The following is a 22830-nucleotide window of genomic DNA, read 5'->3' on the forward strand; positions in this document are numbered from 1 at the left end:
TTCGTCATTAGTTGGCCCTGGCTAATTCCTAATCCTTTTGTCCACTGGTGTTGGTTTTGTGAAATTTATCATTCAAGTAATACAGCTCTGTGTGTTTATAGAGCGGATGGGACACAATTTAATGTGATTTTTCAATTCAGGTGTGAAGTTTAAGATTATTTTCTGGGCTTCTTTTTAAGAATGTAAGGCCAGCGGATAGAGAATGAGAGAAAAGGGAATGACATGCAGAAAAGTGCAAAGAGTGTGACTTGAACCCGGCCCGCCTGTTCCCAGGACTATAGTCTCTGTACATGGGGTGTGCAACATAACCACTAGACTATCTGGCGCCCCCTGGAGGCAACTTTTTTTTTAATCTAGCGACATACCAGCAAACATTGCAGTGGCCTCTTTGATGGGCTCCGGGATGTTCTCCATGTTGCTGACCTCCGAGCCCTCTGCGTCGGGGCGGGACAGGGAGGACATGGCCTGAATGGTGCTCAGGTCATGCTCCAGCTTCAGGATCAGCTCCTTCTGCTCGGCACTGGTCCTCACCGCCGCCGAGAACTCCACCTGCAGGTCTGCGTAGCGGCCTGTCGAGAACAGAATGGAAAATCTGTGAATTTGAAGTTTCTTTTTCTCTCGTTGGATTTTTTTTATTTTATTTTTTTTAAATGTTTTCTCAAAATAACTCACCTTAGGAAGGTGTACAAGACAAACACATCCAGAAAGATATCCCCTTACTCTGAGTATGTCTTACTGAACTCATCTCTTTCTCTGAGAATACTTCTTTTACCAAACACGTGTTCAACATTTACAACAAGAAAAAAAACAAACAAAAAAACAACCACGGCACACTTTTAGTATTTGTATAAAAGAGATTTACTTCAATTATCACACCTAGGGTGCATGTGAATAATAATGATGATGAATCAAATGTCAATCATAACAAATACATTGTGAACGTTTCATACAGTGATATTGCTTTTCAATGTTGTAGAAGGGACTGTTTTACAGTGCTGAGAACGAACAACATGATACGTTTAGTAAATAGAAAGATAAAGAAACGATGATACATAAGGAAACAAAAGGGGGAGGGACACCCCGAAAGGAGAAAAAAAAGCATCTCAGGAGTGACAGAAGTGCTAGGGAAACATCTTTTGAGAAAGAAAAACAACATCTTAACCATCCCTTTACAGTCATGCAGCCTTTTGTACTACAACACACATGGACACGCACACACACACACTCACATATAAAAAAGAAAAGCAGTGGGATAAGTTATGAAAATTATTACTTCCACGTTCTTGATGACAGGTTGGAAAAAAAAAAATCGTCTAAATCACTCTGTACTCGCTAAAGCCTCAACAAGCATCTTAAAGCTTTCCGTAAGGGGGCGGTGTGTAGGGGGGGGGGGGGGGGTGGATCTCTCCCCCCGGGGTCATTTGGTTGTCAGACTACACTGTGGTTTAAGCTATGGGTGAACTGAAGCGACGACACAAGGTAGCAACATTCAGAGAAACTGTCAGCAACCTTTCGACAGAGGTGGAGAACTATTTCACTATTTGGCTTTTTGCTTCCTCTTTTTTTTTTCTTCTTTTTTTTTCCTTTTCTTTTTTTTTTTTTTTTAAGTCTTGCGAGCGTTCGCTGAAATGTTTTTATTGATCCAGAGTTCGTCTCTGGGAGTTTAAATAGTATGGTGAAGCATGAAGAGGACATGGTTTAAGACTCAAAAATTAGCTGGAGCCAATGTGAGAGGTGAGCGAAAAACACACAAAAAAGCACGCAGGTCAAAGTGAAAGGATGGGGGATGGGGGGGTTTAGAGGATGAGTGTATTGTGCTGTATAATGTGTGTATGTATTACTGAGTGTGCTATGCATACAGCACCACTGATTCGGAAAGTGTTTCCGTACAAAAACCCACTTCATAAGATATATTCTAAAAGTATTACAAAAACATCTGAGGTTTTTCTCTCTTTTTTTCTTTTTTTTTTTTCCTGAATATGGTGACCAGTGCTGCTGTTCGGGCTTCCATTACAACTAATATGTCAAATGAACAACCAGTACTTCAACAGATCATACAGTAAAGCTTTACAACTTCAGAAACATGATATGATATACAGCATCTGTTACACCTTTACAATGTTATTCAACAGTGTATAGAATCATCTGATTTAAATTTGTAGAAAAATATCTGTGGATCATGGAAAAGTCCTGAATCGTCCCTTCTCTCCTCCTGCCTTCAAAACAAAAGCATACTGTGACAATAGTGACTCAATAGCTACTTGATCGACTGTATTTACACGTCTCTTTTCCAAAATAACCATTCCAATTGGCACACATCATTATCAATACCTGTAGTGCCACTTATTAATGTCACAGCAAACCTGACACAAACAGAAAAATACAAAATGCCCTATGAATAAATTCAGTGTTATTACAGTGTACGCTGTTTCTGCATGCTTCCTCCTTCATTCAATGCTCTGGCCTTTTGCTGCTAGTTAGATTATGTACAATGGAAGAAATGCATTGTGGGAAAACAACTGTCTGGGGGAAAAAAAAAAAAAAAAAGACCCGGACAGAAAAACAAGTCGACAGGTCAGTCATGAGAATACACAAGTTCATTTTTTCTTCTTTAAGTTCCTTTTTCTTTTTTTTCTTTTTTTAAACGCTTCACCGCACTCCAGCGATTATACACAACCCTCTCCGGAGAGCTGAGACTTCAAAGTACCAAAATGAAGAGAATGAGAAATGGATTTGGATCAAGGAGTGGGATATATATTATGACCGAATCAGGTGAAAACATCGACATCTAATGACATCACTAGTTTGGTGCCCTGCTTGGCAGTTAAAGGCACAAATCTGATGATCTCACATGGTTCGGGTGAGCTGATGGATCTGGCTATAAAACGGGTAATGGGTTAAGTGCTTATACTTTACAGTAGCTATTCATCACCATGAAACACACTGCGGTTGTCCAGTCTGAGCAGTCCGACACAAGGCAAGAAGCCCTCAGTGTTTGCAGAAGACAGATGTTTCACATCAGTCGTCCACAGGAAGAGCCAATGTTTGTAGACTTTTACAATTATTAGATCCATTAGAAAATCCAATTTTACCTAATGCATCTTAACGCAGTGCAATGGGGTTATCAGTTTGTCTGACAGGCTGCCGATACATCTACATGACCAATAAGGGGAAGGGCAGGCTGAAGGATCAACTGTGGAGGTTTTGAAAAGAAACAAAAACGGCTGTTAACTCAGAATATCTACAGCTGTACAAGACAATGGACTGTTTTGTCACACAGTAATCTGCAATAGGAATACCGGGGCTGCTGTATTAGAATACAGTTTACAATGCAGGACATGGATTCAGCTATCTTATGTTTGACTTTTAGTGTTAGGATGCGAATAGAAGTCTGTGCTTGGTTCACAACCACTTGTGTGTTTGTTTTTTAATTAAAAGGCATACATTTCCCAGAATCTTGGGATGGTACTCTGATGTAGTGTTTCCAGACCCTGTCCCAGGTACGTCTTTAAAACGATCCTAATAAGTGCTTTGTTATGGACTGCAATAGAAATTCTGCATAATCATAGGCTGGCTATCTGTTCAATGTGGCGTAGCACTCCTGCTCGCTGGTACACTTCTCTAATCTCAATTTGGCAGATATGACCTCTTTCAAGTTAACATGTGATCTCATGTTTAGGTAATTTCATTTGACCTGTTTGATGAAGAGTACACACTTGGACCTGTTGATGACGTGATTCATAACGAGTGGGCGAACTATACCTTAAAGAAAAGCTGCATGCCCTGTCGAGCGTTAGTGTTGGGCTTGCCCGAGACAAAAAATTAAAAACATTATTGGAGAATAGAAAACAGGAGAAAAGATATGCTATAATATATTCACTGATCTTGATATGTCCTTTTGATTCTCTAGCTAGCAATTCAAGAGCATAACTGTTGTGGTGAAAGCTTAATGCTTACGGGAGCATGAACTGTAGCAAAACACATTTTTCAAAGCTATTGAAATGACACTAAACTTTAGGATTCATGAATATACAAACAAATGAGAACTAGTACATCTTTGTAAATATTAACCAATACTGCCGGCAGTCTATACGTCTAATAAAAATGTTACTTGCCCTCAGGAACAGTATAATCCCTTAAAAAATAGACAACTCAAATGATAAGACATTAAATGAAAAATACAGCACCTATAAATAAGCAGAATAAAAACCAAACTATAAATGCAAAATAGCAATAAAACCAAGCTACAGTAAATCATAGTATTACACTACTTTGTGAAAAGATTAATGAAATGGTAACGCATCAAACAGCTTAAAGAAGGGTGTCAGTTGTGCACTAGTAGTGTGTGCAAGTAGATACGAAATATGACCCCACTCATTGGAAACACTGAACACTCCTCAGTCACACACACACATTGTGCACACGCATGTATTGACAGGCGTGTGTGTACATGCACCCACGCTAAGACACACACACACAAACACACACACACACACACACACAGAGGGGAGGCAGTAGGCTGACAGGCACTGAGGGCTTGTGTGAGACAGGGAGGAGGTGATATGCCTTAGAATTTGTAGTGTATACAGTAGAATTCAATGCAAAAAGACTTACATCCCTGGATACAGGAAAGACTGGAGGAGAGTTTAACTACTCACATCAGGGTGGGGGTGAATTCACTTTGACGGCAACAGACACAGAGTACAGATGAACACGATCTGTACATTGCAATTCATTCATTTAAACCTACTTCTTCAGTCAGACATTTCATTATTAATAATCTGCTACTTAAATTTGAGTGAATTGACCTCGACCCTGGCTTACATGCAGGCAAATACAAATGCACACGAAACACTCACACACACTCACACACTCTTCCTGATTTGTCCTATAAAAAGACGTGTTTGTCAACAGAGAAAATTTTGTTGGTGGTGCAGACACACAAGACTCCCACACACACACACACACACACACACACACAAACAGACTCCCAACACACACACACACACACACACACACACACACACACCCAGCAGGTCCAGTGCTGGGTGAAAAGCTGTGACGTTCACAACCTAAAAACAACAAGAGACACGTAAAGTATCACCATGTCAGACAGCTACAGTACTACGTGAATTCATCGTATCGTATTTCAAAAATGCAACATTTTTCCTTTCTAATTTTTTTTAAACAGTAACTGGTTATTCTCTTATTTTCTGCTCTTATTTTGTACTAATTACAAATGATTCCTAAAATTCCCTATTTTGTACTCTTTAGAGTCAATAGACTGTGCAATCTCTTATTGGCAACCAAATTGCAATATGAAAAAAAAGAGATCATCCTTCATCCTTAAAGAAGGGTTTAAGGAGGCGAAAAGAGGGTTCCTTCCTTCTGTCCTTCCTCTTCAGATGAGTGCGTGTGTTTGTAAGGAATTAAGAGATCCTTCTGGCCATCACATGGCTGTCAGCAGGATAGGATATGGGACACAACAGGTCAAAGTTCATCTTTCTTATATCAGTAACTATGGCAGCTGAGCCGGCAGGGCAAACACTACCCTCTGAGAGTGTAGGAGTGAGATAAAAAAGAAAAACGTGCTGCCATTGACAAGAGAACACACGCACACACACGCACACACACCATTTTTGGGTGTGTATACACACAGACAGGTGCACACTGACACAACCCCTAATACACAAACACACACACACACACACACACGCAGTGAGTGAAAAAGGCAAAGGGTTTGTAACAGTCACTCTACAGTGTGAAAAATGAGGCGTCTCACTGAGTGAGGGGAGGTTTGTGGACACTTGGGAGGTGAGAAGAAGAGCGGAAAAAATCTCCTTTAAGAAAGTGAGAGTTCTTGTAAGAGAGTTCCTGTCTCTATCTATCATCTATCAGTGTCTATCACTGTGACAGCTGCTGTGTCAGGCCTTGCCTGTGTTTGGAGTCCAGGTTTCAACCCTAGCTGTGGGTCAGACCCCAGCTCAGGACTAACCAGTCTGGTGCACCAGTGGCTGGTGATAGGGGGGGAGGTACAGCAGGGCCAGAGGCCAGCAGGACGGCTAAGTGCTTTTCTCAGTACAAAAACAAAACTCAGTTTAAAAAAAAAAGGAGAGACACATAGGTTCTCTTATTTTGTTCTTCTAGGTATTCAGTAAATCTTCTTTTTAATGGTTTTGCCAACCACTCTGTTTCTTTCCTCTTTTGGGAAAGCTTTTATAAAAATGGCTGCTGAGCTTGACTTTGGCTGTGTCCACTCTCCAACTGGAACAGAGCAGGAGGGGTCCAAGGTTCGAGGTCGTGAGGTTATGAGACAAAAGGGACAAGGGATGGTCAGGGGGAGCTAGAACTCCCACTCTGAGGGATCCTCTTTGCTGGCAGCCTTCTCCAGCCTGTGGATGATGTTATTCAGATTGGCTGCTTTCTTCTTGCGCAAATTGTTGTCCCTGGGGTTTCTGGCAGGGCCAGAGGCTGGGATGTTTGTACTAGAGGCAGAGCTACTTGAGGACGCCTCTGTGAGGCTGAAGAGACCCAGTCCACCCTGTCCACAGCTGGAGCCTGGCCCGGCTAAGCCTGAGGTGGTGCAGTCTAGTTGGGCAGGGGAGTTATTAGAGCCCCCTGCCTCAGAGTCAGCCTCCATGTCGGGGTCTTTGCATTCTCCTCTGTGATCCTCCAGGCCCATGCCCAGTCCATGCCGTGTCTCCGCTGTGCCTTCAGATTCTGTCCCATCGCAGCTGTCCCCCTCTCCTGATTTGGAACCTCGGAGTGAAGGGGAGCCCCCATCACTGCCTGGCCCCATCCCTCCAGCTGCCTGGATCTCCTCTATAAAGAGCTCTCGCCGGATACGTGACCTGGTGGAGACACACAAGTTCATTCAAGTTTCTTCCACAAGTGTAAAACATTTTAAATATTACTGATCTCAAAACACTGTATGAGTGTTATCATGTCCCTTAATGATGACAGGGCAATAACAACACTCTTTGTGACTGACATAATATCCATACAGAATCCATTTTTAAAAATAAAAAATAAGCTGTGCAAATATAAGATAGAGAAAACGCTTAAGCTGCATTGTTATGAGACATCAAATAATAAGAAAAAAACACTGTTTTTATTTGGATACTGCATATAATTAACTGAAGCAACATTCAAGCCGGTCTCTTTTCCAAAGGCTGACCTGTAATTATGGAACCAGTTGATAACAGTACTGGTCTTCAGGTTGAGCTGGGAGGCCAGCTCCTCAATGGTTTTGGGGGAGGGGTAGGGCTTCTGCTGGTAGGCCCTCTTCAGGGCCTCCTTCTCTTCAGGGCCCAGCACCACCCTGGGTTTCTTCAGGTGCTGCTGTCCCGGGCTCTGGGAGCCTTGCATGTAATCTTGCCCCACTAATCCAGTGTCCACAGAATGGCTGTCACTCAGGGAGCTGAGCCGCCTCTTCATGTAAGCTGAACAGAGACCACACCAAAAAAAAGAAACAAGAGGGGAAATCAGTAACTCAGACAATATACTTCTGATAAACACATAAGGTAGAATATTAATAGGGAATTCATTATTCTGTCATGAATCTGAACCTTTAGGGACTTCTTCATAATCTCTTAAGTGGCAAACAGAGGCTTTTATATTTTTAAATACTCTGAGGTCCATTAGTTCAGTCCTAACGGCTTTTATTGATTAGCTGATTAGACTTTAAAACTATTACTCAAATAGTCAGTCGCTAGAAAAGTTCATCCCAATTTTCATGATCAATTGTTTTGACCACCAAGATGCCAAAAAGACTGGTGACAGCCCCTCAAATACGAATACAATTGCTTGTTGTCTCTATTTTTTTTTTCATAATAAATGGAATATTTTTGGACTGTTGGCTTGATAAAATAAGTTTATATCAGGATTATTTTACGGACATATACGTAGGACTATGGCCTTTACATTTTCAATCATAGTATTTTTATCTCTTTAATGTGCACCTAACAAATGATCCTGTAATACCTTATACAGTTACATGTGTCTGTCCTAGGCTTAACTTCAGGGCTAAATAGACTTTAACTATGAATGTTTTATTACGATGTCAGTAGGAGAGTCTAGATCAACAGAAGTCCATCACAGTGGATGTCCCATGTTTGATAAACAATTGCCCCATGATAATGTTTTTTCATGTCTTATACATCAGACCTGATTCTAAAAACATAATCCAGCTACCCTTTCCTACATCCACTAGGTGGTGCTGTTGCCTTTCTCTGGGATTCTAACAATAAAAGCATCTCTTCCATTTTACAGCAAACAAGCAGCACTGTTCTCTCCGGGCAGCAGTGGCTGAAAATGAACAGCTCATGGCAGCTTTGCATGAGGTTGACATTTTCTCAACCCCAATACACGCTACCAGATATATTAGTGTTGCAGGGAAAAACCCCTCAGAGCAAGGTTAGACCGCTCGGAAAGTTGTGTGCTGCCTGGCAGGCTTGTACCATGAGGTTGAGGGGTCAAATACGGTTACCCTAGACTAGGTCTGTGTCTTTCCTCTAGGCTCTGCTTTTGGCCAGGACTATTCCCCATCGCTATTTGGATGCATTACTTTGGGGTCAATAATCTAAAACGAAGTTGAACCCCACCCGCTCAGGCCCCAAACCCACTGGTGTAAGGTCAGTTTTGTTTTTTGCCCTTGTGCTTAGTTTGCAATATAACGGGGGGTAAACTGATCCTAGATGCTTGTGTCTACTGGCAGATTCAAACATGCGTATCCCGTCTCCTCAGAGAGCTTCAAGTGGGCAGTCGGGGGTCACTGTGAGGCAGCGAGGAGGGCAAGGCCTCTTGGCTTTGCTGATTCTTAAACGCATCATGCAAACATAGAGGAATAAAGGATGATGGGAGTGATAGAGCGAGCTGAGGGCTAACAAATGATAAAATTACAAGCTTATAGACACTGGTGATTATTATGATGAGGATGATGATGATGAAGAGGAGTGCTGATGACTGTGAGTAAGCAGGCCCCTGGCAGTCCCCTAGCTGTCACATCTAATACAGTATGTGATGTCTGCGGTCCTGATTGGTACTGACATCACACCAAGACGACTGTGATCTGCACAACATGCTCTGCTGTCCTGCACAAAGGATTTTGTGTGTGCAGATGTGAATGTGCAATTCAAAGGCTGCTGCTTGTGTGTTTTTTTTTATTGTATTCATCAAATAAATGCATGCTTAACCCATGATGATATTTGTTTCCTCTTCTCTCAGAGCTTTGTTCATTCTATCTGAATGCATGCTGCTTTGTGTTGATGAGTTTGTTTGTTTTTTAGCATGTTGCCCTCACTACACACCTTTCTTCTCCAGGCGTTTCATGTCCATGAGTTTCTCCACACTGTGTGGGTCCTGAAGCCAGAGCTGCATGCGAACGAAGGGCTCCCTGCCCTTCAGGCTGAGCTTGTGCCAGGGTTTGGGCCTGGCCAGCAGGTCTGAGACAGAACCCTGAGTCAGACCCAGGATAGTCTCCCCAAACAGACGCTGGCCTGGTTAGGCAAGAGATAGGAAATGAAAAAGTCATTTCAGGGAACTGATTCAAAGGCTGAATAATTCATGAAAAAAAAAAGAAAAAAAAAAAAGCAGCAGGGTGGGGGAAAGAAAAAGAGTGACTAAACCTCCGGTGTTTCTTACCAAGATTGTTATCAGTCAGCACCTCCTTAACCTTCTTAGTGATGGCGTAAGTATCAAGCTCAGGTGACATTGCAACCATTTCCTGGATGCTGAGACCCGAATGACCAGGCAGGGGCAGCGGGGTGCCAGGCTGAGACTCCCCACCTGAGGGATCCTCAGACAGAGGTTTGAGGCCGGACGACTGTGAAGCGAGTGGATCCCCTGTTAGACCGTTGACAGACTCCTCGGCAGAACTGAGGGGCGACTCTGGAGCGGGGCTGCAGCTCGCTGATGTCTTAGGTGTACCCTCTGCTTGAGGAGAAGGGACAGGGCGAGACAGATCATACAGGTTAGAAGACATGTTACTACATGAGAAAACCAAGTTTCATCTCCTCTTCCTGCTGTGCTTGGGAGGGACTTCAGTCACACAACATCAATTAATTTAATTCCTGTTAAACAAGCAGCAAAGGTGCTTAAGTTTTCGGTTTGAAGCTTTTTTGGCTTCCTCCTCCTTTTCCTTCATCTCCCTGTCTCTGTCTGTGTAGTACTGCTGTGCAGCTCAGCAGGCTGGAAGAGAGCAGTCATGAGGAGCTGTCAGTGTACATTAGCTGCTGTTTACACCCCCAGAGAGAAAGAGAGACACACACATGCACGCACGCACGCACGCATACACACACACACACACATATGCGGAGCTGCCATCTGGCGCTGCAACACTAACTTGCCTATGACATGACAAACCAGCAGCTTGCTGGCTGACACTGCCACAGCACTGAGGATGGGGGGATGGTGGGAGAAGGAGGGAGGGGGAGGCAGAGGGTGGGGTGAGTGACAGACTGACAGTAACAACTAGCCACTAGCTCTAATCAGGCTCTCAGAATAATGCTCTAGCCCAAGGAGTCTGGTTGTTTGAATCTAATGTGTGTGTACGTGTGTGTCTGTGATTTGTTTACCTTGGTTGGGAGCTTGCTGGATGTGTGCATTTTGCCCCTGGTCTCCATTGAGCCACGGCTGCATGCGGAGGTACGGCTCTCGGCTCCTCTGGTTCAACTTGTTCCACGGTTTGTGTCGAGACAGACTGTCACTCAATATTCCCTGAAACCCACAGGCAGAGAAATGGCTCAGACATGCAACCGCTGTGGAGTAAAAAGGTAGGAAAAGTACACTAATATACACACACTCTGCATCCCTCACCTCTTTGGAGTCCTCCTGGTTGTGGTTATCCTCTCCTGTCTGGTTGCCTATAGCCCTGCGGGGGTCCGTGTGCATGTTACTCCACCACTGCTCCCTCCAGTAGCCAACCCCTCCAGAGCTCATGGAGCGGGCTGACCCTTCGGAGCTCCGACCCAGCCTGAGAGCGCCGTCAGTAGACATGTCGATCCCTGAAGAGCCCCGGCCTTCACGCTTCACACTGGAGCTGAAGTCCAGGATGGGAGACGGGGAAGAGGGCGAGGATAAGAGGGAGCTGTGCGGCTTCTTGAGGGAGAGTGCCAGCGGGTTGTAAGGGGGGAGAGGAGCGGTGAGTGAGGAGGTAAGGAGGTCTCTTTGAGATAGCGATGAAGAGGAAGACGAGGCTTTGAGTATGGGCTCCAGTGCAGCCTGTTGGGCCTCCATCTCTCTGCGGGCTTGCTCTAGGATAGAGCGGATGGCCTCATCTGACCCACTGCCCCCTCCGCCTCCTATCCCGCCCCCACCCCCTCCTTTCAGTCCTGTGTATGAAGGCTGGGCATGCGACAAGTCTGCAGAGGGAGGGACACAAAGGTTCATGAGCGACATAAACTAACAAAAATATATCATCTTCACCCTGTGAGGTACAAATGTGAACAACAACTTTGTAAAATTTCAGGGGCATTCAGGCTTTCCCGAAATGTTCTAGAAATTTTCAGCAGTGCAAATGGGAAAACAGCGCAAGACTCACCAGCTTTCTGCACCTGCAGCTCTCTCTTGGCCTGCTCTAAGATGGACTTGATTGCCTCATCTGAACCCGCCTCTGGGGTACGGACACGTGCTGTAATGTTACCTGGATTCAAAGGAAAAGGGAATGGGAGGAGATGAAAAATCTTGTCAGATTAAAAGCAGCAATAACAAATACGGGAGAAGTTAAAAAGAACGATAGCAGAACTTATGAAGACATCAAAAATTGATACCATAGCAAAGCACAAAGAGCAACATTCCAAACACTGAGCTACAAGGCAACTTACTACACTGGAGGGATTGACTTAATTTTTTTCTGGTCCCTCTGGAGCTCACGCATGCACATGTGCTACAGGGTTCATACAGTAAATGCTCCCCACAGAATAACAACTAGCAATAAAATCCCTAAATACACATGCTGGCTTTTCCTTTGACGCAAGTCGCTGAAACTGTGTAGTTACCTTCAAGGCACATGTACATCTGTATTCCTGCTTGCAAATTAATAAAGCCAATATTACACGCAAGCGCACACACACACACACACACACACCATGGATACAGTTCACCCCAACACAAACATGCCACACGGACAGAACGTGCTAGAATCTCTGTGTGTGAAGGGGACAGACCTGTGTGTGAAGCTGTATTGGAGAGGGCTCTCCGCTTCGGGGCATCCTGAAACACTCGGCTAAGCTGGGGCTGGCCTGAGCCCTCTGTTAAAAACAATATACCACACACTATGTTACAGCACTTGTGTGTTTTTTTTTTCTTTTCTTTTACAGCTAGACTATATGGTGACCTATAATGATATGCAAATATATGGAATGTGTGAACACTTCCATCCAGTGCACATTATAGTACCATAGATGCATCGATCTTTACCATCTGTGCCTCCAGTAGAACTCAAACCTCCACCTCTTACAGGAAGATTATTCTACTACAAAGACAGACTAGTGAGAGAAAAATGATCTCAAAGTAGTTATTAAGAAGGTTGTACTAACTACTTCCTTATTTTCAAAACAGTCTTGCATGTCTGGGACTTGGTTTGTGGACTCTGTTTTATTTTTTTCATACCATAGAGACCACCTTCAATCAGAAATGTCCTGATGCGTTAACAAAAACAGGCCGAGGCTAATCGAATCCACCCGTAGTTAACAGTACCCCTGCCTACCTCCAAGTTCCCCCACCGATCAATACTATTGATGTGTGAAAGGTTTCTGTATTGACAACGATAGCTGAGGGAGGCTCTTGGGATCAGTGCGTGACTGGGAACTCACTCAAAACACACAGGTGGGGCACAGGATGGGAGTTAGGAAAGAGAAAGAAAAATAAAAAGCTAGTCCATATTGACAGTCTAATCAATGGCTCTGTGCAGGGCTACACACACACACACACACACACACACACACGCGCATGCAAGACACACACACACATTCACACAAGAACAGACACATTAAAGATACACAAGCTCACCTCGCTGCCGTCCCTGGATGCTGCGCAGAGCGAGGATGTTCTGCTCATCGGCGAGGAACTGCCTCATCTTGTGGAAGGGCTCCTTCCCCCGGATGGTTAGCTTGTTCCACGGCTTTGGTCTGGCCAGGATCTCACTGACTGAACCCTGGGAGAGTCCAAGCACATAGTGGCCAAACACACGCTGACCAATGTTGTGCTTGATCAGCTGCTCCTTCACCTGCCGAGCAATCTCTGCTGTGTCCATATCCTCCCCGTCCAGAATACTTCCCGTGGTGGCATCGGAGTGGCTGGGTGACGGGGATGGGGCGCTGCCAGCCGTGCTGCTCCCGTTAACAGGAGCCATGTCTGGGCTGGCTGGGGGTGGCTGGGGGCTGCTGGCTGCCAGAGGGATGGCAGCAGACCCAGAGCCAGGTGTGGAGGTAGGGATGGAGCTGAGGGTGGGGGTGAATGGGGTGAACAGTAGAGCCCCACTGGGGATTCCAGATGACTCCTGCAATGCTTTGGAGTAGAAGGTCTGGAGCAGCTGCCGCTGTATCAGAGAGTTCAAAGCCATCTTACCCCCCACAAGAGGGAACACAGGGGAGTAGAAGTCCTGGCCAATGCCCGTAGGAGTGAAAGGGTGCATTTCACTGCTGGTGGTGGTGGCAGTGTTGAGGGGATCCGTGTGAGAGCGAGACAGAGGGAGCTGGGAGGAGGAAGGGAGAGAGGGGGGAGGAGGAGGGGGCGAGGAAGAGGGGTCGCTGGGCATGGTCTCCTCCTTCAGTTCAGACTCCTCTGTCCCTTTTCGCCTGGCTGACCCTACAAGAAAGGTCAAACACACCATGCATTATGGGGGAGTCAACAAAAAAGGGGTTCCAAAAAAAGAGAGACAAAAAAAATAACAAAAGTTATCTTAATCAAGTCTTTTCCAAATTAGTGAACTTTGTTTTTCCTTTTTTGCCAACCCCCCCAGACAAAGTGCCCATGCATTTGTGATTTCAACCTTTCTTGTAAGCTACAGCCTGGAAGAAAAAAAGGACAAACAAAACAATTGACACTGTGCCACTTAGGCAGATTAGCTTGGCCCATGGCTCAGTTGCTCTCTCTCTCGCTCTCTCTCTCTCGCAGGCAGAGTGGAAGTAACTGGACAGGGTAAAACGATGTCCTTAGATAGCCAATACACCATGTGAGTCCTCTTCTGTGCTGCTGCTGCTGCTGCCGTGGGTTCCTAAACACTGAATTAATCCATCCTTCATGCAGTATCATAGTCTTTAGTTTGTAAGAAATACATCCAGGATCATAACATGATCACAAGAGAACTCATTAAAAAAAACAAAAAAAAACACTTTATGGCTGAACAGAAAGAAAAAAAACAGTATTTCATGATACTATTTTTCTGAAATCCATTTCGCTGACAGGCGGTGGAGATAAATATTCTTATGCATAACCATTAAGATTTAACATGATTGAGTAAGACAGTAAGCTCCCCTCACTGTGAATGTTAATCAATTCAAAGCTATTCAACTATTCAAGCCTTAAGCAATGACATTTCAAACCCATAAACACTGTTGCAGAGGGCAAGAGACCTGATGTAGGGCCGATAGTATGGTGTCCTCATTTTAATGTACTGCGACTTTGTTTCTTTTCAGGTTGACCTCCTGCTGAGTTTTGCAAAGACACCCGATATATTTTTCCTGCATGATGTGTGTAGCTAAAGCATTAACAATTCCGATACCATGACATTTTTTTTTGGCATTTCTTTTGTACAATACCCAAAACTTCAAACACATTAATACATGATTAAGTATTCTCAGAGAAAGAGAAAAATCTATATAAATACACACTATACGGTATGTATGCACTGCTGCTAAGCCTTTATCTAAGCTTCCATGAGTGCTGGACTCTTTGCATTCTGTGTTGATGACCCCCCCCCCCCCCCCCCCCCCCCATTGAACTGGTACCTGACATTAGGAAGACTTACCGCTGAGCTCGGTGTTGGCGATGCGCAGAGCAGCGCTCTCAGATTGAAGACTGCGGTTCCTCTCCAGCAGCAGCACCTCCAGAGGTTTGGAAGAGTCCTGACGGAGAGAAATCAGAATTGGGTTTAAAAAAGAAAAAAAAAATTGTTTACTACTACTTTTGTTCGATCAAAATCTTTTAGTGCAACTTAATGTGTAATGTCTAGTGCTTATGGTTGCGTGTGTTTATAACTCTGACTTTTACCTGCACAGAGTCAGATGTGCCAAACTCCATAGACTTGAGGATACTGAGAGAAAAAAACAGAAAAAAAATCTATATGAATCTCCATCAAAAGAAACAAATCTTCCATGCAGCATGCTAGCCTTTCTATTTCAGTTTCTGAAGGACAGAGAAAGGATTTCAGGGTAAGGAGATAAACACAAAATGAAGAGCTACAGACAAACAAGCTTCACCTTCATGAGGGCACTCAATTGAATTACACATCCTAAATGAAGACTCGCATCTTTCTTAACTATGTTAGAGACATCAAAGGCATGCATTAAATAGATCTATGTTCAGAACACACACACACAAACTCTCTCTCACACACACACACAATCACGCTCTCTCCTCTTTGCATGCTCCTCACCTCAACTCCTTCTTCACCTCCTCGTAGTCGGCTTGATTCTGCAGTTTCTCCTCCAGTTCCTGCCGATAATAAAGAGATGACATAACATGAAATAAATAAGATAATGAAAGCAGTCTTTGGATCGTTGTCTTTGTCATGTGTCTCCAGGTGAGAGAACAGAGCGAGTAAATGTCACTATAGTTACAGGTGGGATCACAATACATAATGAAGCTAATACAGAAATTAGTTTATTAGAAACAAAGAAAGTAAAAGAAGATGTGTGTTCTGTTTTTTTTGTACCTTGAGAGTGGCAGTCTTAGTGCTAAGCTGCTGCTCCAGCTGGGTGATCTGGGAGCTGGTGGTCTCTCGGAGTTTGGTAAGGCTGGCCTGCAGTCTCTGGACGTCCTCCACCAGCTGGGCGGTCTCCCTTTCTTTGGCCCTGAGCTCCGCCTCCAGATTTGAGTGGGATGCCCCCTCTGAATCCTGTTCCTGAAGGCCAAATAGAATGGCAGCTTCATGTAATGAGCATAATGTAACCGATACAAATATTTACAACAATCCCCCCAATACAAAGTCCTGCAGTCAAATAAATCATTACAGTGATCAATACATCGGAGCCTGACAGGAGATAATCGATGTAATGATTATTGTTTATCAATAAGCAGTAGGGCACTGACCAATCAAAGTTACCCAAGGGGTCAAGGAAGCAGATGATTTCTAACTAAGGCCTGGAAAACATTGGATGATTGCATAAAAGTCGCGGTGGAGTGTAATCTCACATTCTACAAGTGAATCTTTCTTGTCAAGTTTCATAGACGACCAACGTCCTGATCTACATGCTCACGCTGTACTGCCAACGTTTCTCTCTTTAATATCTTTTTTGGGATAGGAGCGGGGAAACACATCAAACAGACATGCCTGCTGTTGCTATGGTGCTTTCAGATGCTATCTGCCAGTTTTTGCAGGAGCAATCAGGGAAAAAACAACCTGAAGTTGGGGAAGCGGCGCGTGGCTCTGCTCTGACTTTGAGAGTGTGTGCAGTCCTACAACCAAAATGTAAAACATGCCAGAAACTCATCCAGCTGGTCAGGAGCAGTAGATCGGGCTGTGTTTGACACACGCAACCCCCCGAAAACACAGCATGTCAAAAGGCGTGCAATCGAGCTGCTATTTGGCCCAACTTCAAAATCAAATTCGAGTCAGAAACCCACCATGTGTCCCAGGCTAAAAGTCTCACTTCTACAGTCTGTTGTATAGGTCCAAAAAAATCTATTAATCAATAAGCCAATCACAAGGTGCAACCCTGGCAACCTTTTCTTCAAAATCAATACATTAGACAACAGATCAACGTGTCATTGACAACTCCGCTGCCTGACCTTTCAGACCAGTGACCACAGTGATCCACAAATTGAAGCGTTAATCAGCTGATCTCCCTTAGAATAAAAAGGGCCGAGCTGATCTTTAGCCTATCAATACCTCTTTGTAAGTCATTCGATAAATCAGTGAAGCAGTAGGTTGAGTTACCGTGTCGGGGTCGGCCTTGGCAGGGCTGCTGAGCGGCTGTGATTGGCTGCTTGAGGACAGCTGCTCTCTCAGCGAATCCGTCTCCCTCTGAGCTGCTTCTGCCCGCTGGAAGGAGAAGAGAAAATGTTGAATGAAAATCAACTTGTGTAGAGTCTGAAATTGTCAAACATGATAAATGTATGCCTCAATTCAGTAGTACTTTTTAATGTGTAGATAAGTCCCCCCAACTTGTCTCAATGTCCTGCTAGAGAACAGTTGAAAACAGATTTAATATGACCACATTTAGAAAAGACTCTAATAAGGACACAATCTTTCCTCTCCTTTCATTGTACTCACCCTCTCATAACATCAAACAAAGACTTTTAAAGCATGGATGTGTTTGTTTTCATCGCCAATTTCTTGGTTTATAATTATTTCAACATTTTCCTCTAGCTCAGTCACTTTTCCTAAGTATAAAGCTGATCTCCCTACACTGTACAAGTGTTTGGGAAGTGGTATATAAAAAAAAAAGCAATCAAATTAAAGGAAGGAAGTTTTCCAATACACCATCTTCCTCTCACAGCCAACCGTGTGTCAGTGTCGCTTCCAGCATAAACAAATACTACATAACAGTGGAGGGCAGAGAGAACACAACAATGGCCGAGGGTGGATTTTTTTTTTTTGTTGTCTTAATTGAAAATATCACATTAGTCCTGAGAATTGAGATGATACCCGCTGCCTTGTATTTATAGCAAAACTCCAGCAGGGACTCATCTGCAACAGTGGCCAGCTTGCCGTCATTAGGAGTCACAGGGAGCCCAATCCACAGTGTTTCTAATTGCAACCATATTGAAAGTCGTTATTGACTGGGTGGGAGTTTGAATTCTCGCCGCAAAAAAGAAATCCTGTTTTCCATTTTCTCCTTATAAAAGCGTATAAAAAGTCTGTGAATGAGCTGGAGGCTATGCTGTCATCCACTGTAAACCTCAATTCAGAAGTGTGAATAGTGTGTGTGTGTGTGAGTGTGTGTGTGTGGCATTATAGTCTGAATGCTAACCTTTAGGCTAATATTAACATTACATGCCTTTGCTACCCCTTTAGCCACAAATCATACTCTTAGGCTAATAATGAAAGTTAACAACAATGACATTAACAGATACCACAGGAATATTTACAACAAGGGCAGAGGGTGCACTGCGGGGCACTTTTTTTTTTTTTAGCTGTATGGGTTATGTACAGTAGGTGTATTATAATCATTTGAAAGAAACAGCAGCAGCACTCACACTCATAACAAAGTCGTTATTTGTCCATATTAACCTCACTTCATAGATTCTGTTCGGATAATATTATTTGTTTTTTTAGAACAGAACTGGGAGTGTTTTTACTTTCTTAAGGAATTTCAAAAGATCCAATACAGACCTTACTTACATACCTCTTACTCTCAGAACTTAACAACTCTCAGAGCTTCTCCTGAGCCGGCCTCAGACTTCAGGAGTTTTTAAAATAGATTTTAACAGACTTTAAAATCAGGCTGCATCACACACATACATTTACATTCCTCTTTAATCTCACTTTAGAAAAAATAAAATACAAATGGTGCATCACATCCTAAAGTATACCATTGAAGTTATATTGAGCTAGAGGGAGCAAAGCACCACCTCACCTTGTCTGGTCCAGGCTGGTTTAAGCAGCCTGGACCAGACAACATAGGGGAGATGTCATCAGGGAGAGCAGGAGGTTAGGTTTAAGTGTTGGTTTTATTATCACTGAACAGTATTATGCTAGCAAACATCGGCTACTATGTTGCCTCTTACATTCCCGCTCAGGAAGTTCTGACATACCCATTCAGATTTAAAACCTTAATACCAAACAGGTTCAAAATAATTAATACAGACAACCTGAAGTTACCAAAACATGGGAACCTTTCAGGGTCTTCGACCAAATTTCTTCTCTAATTCCAAGCGGTGTGAATCAGGGATCAATCGGTTTAAAACCCCGGAAGTCTGGGCCCAGCTTAAGCCCTTCGTCTGTTTGTTTTTTCTTAATAGTTAAAAAACTGAAAACGTGGAGATATTTTAAAATATATTTAAATAATCTATATCAAAGTTTTACAGTGCTGTTAAAAAAAACGTAATTTTTAACAAACATTACTTAAACAGGAGTAAATTAAATATGTGTTTGTGGACTATTTTCAGTGGAGGATTAATTCATGTTTGATGCTCTAGTCATTATTTAAGGATCCAGGACAGTGTGTGGGATCAGATCAAAATAAAGTGAAGGCTCCATGTTCTACATACTAGAGGAACATTTCACTCTGCACATCTTTTTAATCTACATCAGGCTTTTAATACACACACAATACTTCAGTCAGTGTAGTGAAGACAATGTTGGTTTCATTCGTTGAACAGGGAACACAAATATAACATTACACTAGATCATTCAAATCCAATTTACTTGCATCAGCGAACACATTGTTTTATTTTTAGTTGAATGATTCCAGTCAATGCATTCAGACTTTTCCTCTGTATTTAAAAACAACAACAGTTTGGCTGTGTACAAAATACACAAGATGCGGAGTAGTTACCTGATTTGCCCTTTCGAGGTCAGTCATCACCATCTCAATCTCATCGGCCCTGAGAAAGACATTTACTGTTACAACAGAGTATGGGGCAGTGCTTTTAAAAAAAAGACTCACTGAACACCAACAGAAACAAGTGATGGATGAACAAACATGGCTGAATATACACTCTGCACACTTTACGTGCGTGCGATTGTTCAGAGAAAACACATTTAGAGGATGCAGTTGTCGTGTCCATTAAGCTACAGTCTAAATTTCACCTTAATCCATTGATTGTGAACTCCATAACCCAAACAGCTTGTATCCGTGCATGCATACATGTATTTAAGTGTGTGTGTGTCTATGTGTGTGGGTGTGCACATGTAAGCCCCTAAAACCCGGGCCACACTAAAACAGAGGGATTACATTAATAGAGCTCTAAGTCCTAATACAGCAGACTAATCTGCTATGAAGCTGTATGATTGTGTCTGACTAATGGTCTGGATGGAGGCCATGGTTCACCTCTCACTTGCTAGAGGTCAGACAGCAGGAATACATCCCCGTAATAACACATAGTATTGGACTCTGGAAAAATAGTTTAATAACCAGCTTTTAGTGACATGAACACCTGAAAAGATTTGACAAACAATGACAAAGATGTAGATGAAACTTCAGGCACAGCAACTAAACACATAACACAAAAATATGACTCATTTAAAACTTTTGTAATCTTTGCATTAAATTTATGATCAGACTCCATGCCTGCATAATTACCCAAATATGATTAACCTCTCTGTTAATTAGTTGTCAGCGTGTTGCTTGCGCCCTATGATACATTATGAGCCCATTTAACTGCATGAAGAAGTTACAAAACACAAGTGCATGAAAATCCTGACAACTCATCCACTGTAGTCCAGTGTAAGCATGTGTGTGTGTGTGTGTGTGTTTAAGACTTGCTGATAAGGACACAACGGCTGCATTGAATGCAAAGATGCAAGCGCAAATGTGCACTGCTGCGTCCATTAGGACCTTTTGATTTCGCCGCAATCTTTTGATGGATGAACCGAATAACCCACGCAGCTTTTGTATTTGTGTGTCACAGTATGAGAAACAGTGTTATGTCCCATAGGCTTGAGCACTACTGATTTGAATGTGTTTAACAAAACAGACACAGTTGATATTAGGTCAACACTGTGCCACTGGCAATGCAGCAAAAAAGAATCAGATGTGGGTGGGAGAGCTTTTTTCACTCGCCGCTTTTATTCTTTCCCCAACAGTTAAAAGGATCTAGTATGCATTTAAGCAACATAATAGTACACTACCTCACCAGCTTTTATCCTGTCTTAAGCTATAGTGTGCCCGGGACCCACGTGTGCACTCAATCGCACTCCCTCACACACGAATGTTAAGGTCAGAGAGCCAACAAGCCAGAAAAGCTTGTAATGGAGAGCGTTTATGGGTAGTAATGCAACCCAAATACACCACTGCTCCCGCTCCAAATGTGATCATTTAATCAAAGTACAGATGCACAAAGTCTTCTTAAATAACCTTTGGATTTGGCTGTATTTGGGAATTATAAAGGCAAAGCTAGAGGCTGCGGGCCAAATCAGATCACAGGGAAGGGATTTTCTGCATATCCTGATACAGTCAGTCAGTCATTGGGCAGGACAGGAGCTGTCCATAGCGATAAATGCACCCAGAAGAATTAAATCACCATCGGGCACTGAATGGTAAAGGATGGGTGGGAGGGCGGAGGTCCTTAGTAATGATAATCCAGATTCTATGCCCCCAAAATGTAATTACAAAGCTTCATACAGCAGCCACAGGGAGGAGCTATAGAGTAGATGGATGCACTTGGAAGTTTTTACACAAAACAACACACTCACACACTCTTTTGTACCAAGAAAGTCGATGTGTGCAGCCAGTGACATCAGTGAGTACTGTAGGACTTCTGAAACGAGCACAGAGCCTCTAAGCCCCTACTGTACTTCCTCCATCTCACACAGGCCTTTTCATCTCTTATCATCTTCTCTCTCTTTCTTGCTCCTCACTCAACCGCTCCTTTTCTTTTCCACCCTCTATCCTTCTCCCTCCACCCTGTTCCCCCCTTCCCGTTGCCCTCCACTTTTTCCCCTTTCATCTCCCCCCCCCCCACCTCTCTCATCTTTCGCCCTCTCTTCCTCGGCCTCTGTCCTCAGTGCCAGCAGGATATTCCCCTGATTTAGATTTTCATTTCCCTCCTCTATCACACTCTTATCCCCTTCTTCCTCGCTGTAGCCCGCAGCCCGACTTGCTTTTTTGCCCTCTAGCTTTCATCACTCCATTCCTTTTCTTTCCTTGGCTTTCTCCACATTGCGTTTTTCACAGCGTGTTACCTTGGGGATTTCAAGGAGGCTTAAAAAGAAGCTAGCTGTTAGAGTGTGTCAGTGTGTGTATGGAGTGCACCATTGTGTGTGTGTGTCTGCTTGAGATGGACACAGGAAAAGCCTTTTGACTCTTGCCTAATTATCGGTAATTAAATGCTTTCCCCAAAATGCTATCAAGCCGTTACGCAGCGATAAAGACAGAAACATCGAGAGAAGCACACACAGAAACACACACGCACGCGCACACACACACAGAGCATCCTGTGGGGAGGGGGATCAATATATCATTAATCTTTAACAGGGACTAAACGGGTAAAACGTGCCCAGCCAGACCCTCACAGCGCCAACACAGAGAGGGGGCTACACTACATCTGAAGGCCCGCCTCCCGCCAAAGCTCTCACACACACACACACACACACACACACACACACACACACACACACACACACACTGTGGGCACTGCAACATCGACCAAAATTCTCAGGGAGTGTGTGTACGTCTGCTTGTGTGTGCACAAGTGTGTATTTTAAAAGGCAGATTACCCGAATGCAGCAAGAGGAAGGGGGGATTTGTCACGCAATGTCCTCCTTAGTGGAAACTTTAGAGCGAGTATGTGTGTGTGTGTGTGTTCATTTGTGTGTTTTTGTGCAGAATGAGTGCATGATATGTATGGCGTTTGTGTTTTTGCAGTGCCAAAATATATGCAGTCAAAGGGTTAAAAGTTGTGTTCAGCCAAACACTGGCGATTTGCTCAGCCAAGCAGTAAACGGGGGAAGGACTCCAAGGACTGGGAGGGTGCAGGGTTAGAGAGGGTTTGTGTGTGCTTTAA

At 43.5% G+C, this 22830-nt stretch overlaps 1 protein-coding gene across 3 annotated transcripts in view; it reads right to left on the reverse strand.

Moving 5' to 3' along the window:
* Positions 1-834: 834 nt before the first annotated feature.
* The window catches only part of cux1b (cut-like homeobox 1b), a 57781-nt gene continuing 35785 nt past the window's right edge, over positions 835-22830 (reverse strand). The window contains exons 9-23 of one of the 3 annotated variants that reach the window (XM_065960724.1): positions 19662-19710; positions 17099-17203; positions 15875-16063; positions 15596-15654; positions 15211-15253; positions 14969-15065; positions 13009-13806; positions 12165-12248; positions 11540-11641; positions 10816-11360; positions 10575-10716; positions 9643-9930; positions 9309-9497; positions 7178-7442; positions 835-6851 (exon numbers count right to left, since the gene is read on the reverse strand). In XM_065960724.1, coding sequence (XP_065816796.1) covers positions 6344-6851; positions 7178-7442; positions 9309-9497; positions 9643-9930; positions 10575-10716; positions 10816-11360; positions 11540-11641; positions 12165-12248; positions 13009-13806; positions 14969-15065; positions 15211-15253; positions 15596-15654; positions 15875-16063; positions 17099-17203; positions 19662-19710 — 3463 coding nt within the window. In that variant the 3' untranslated portion in view covers positions 835-6343. Of the gene's footprint in view, positions 6852-7177; positions 7443-9308; positions 9498-9642; positions 9934-10574; positions 10717-10815; positions 11361-11539; positions 11642-12164; positions 12249-13008; positions 13807-14968; positions 15066-15210; positions 15254-15595; positions 15655-15874; positions 16064-17098; positions 17204-19661; positions 19711-22830 lie in introns of all 3 variants that reach the window. The other 2 variants (XM_065960723.1, XM_065960725.1) reach the window with 2 other exon arrangements.

The sequence above is a fragment of the Labrus bergylta genome, chromosome 11, assembly GCF_963930695.1.
Source record: "Labrus bergylta chromosome 11, fLabBer1.1, whole genome shotgun sequence".
NCBI lineage: Eukaryota > Metazoa > Chordata > Actinopteri > Labriformes > Labridae > Labrus > Labrus bergylta.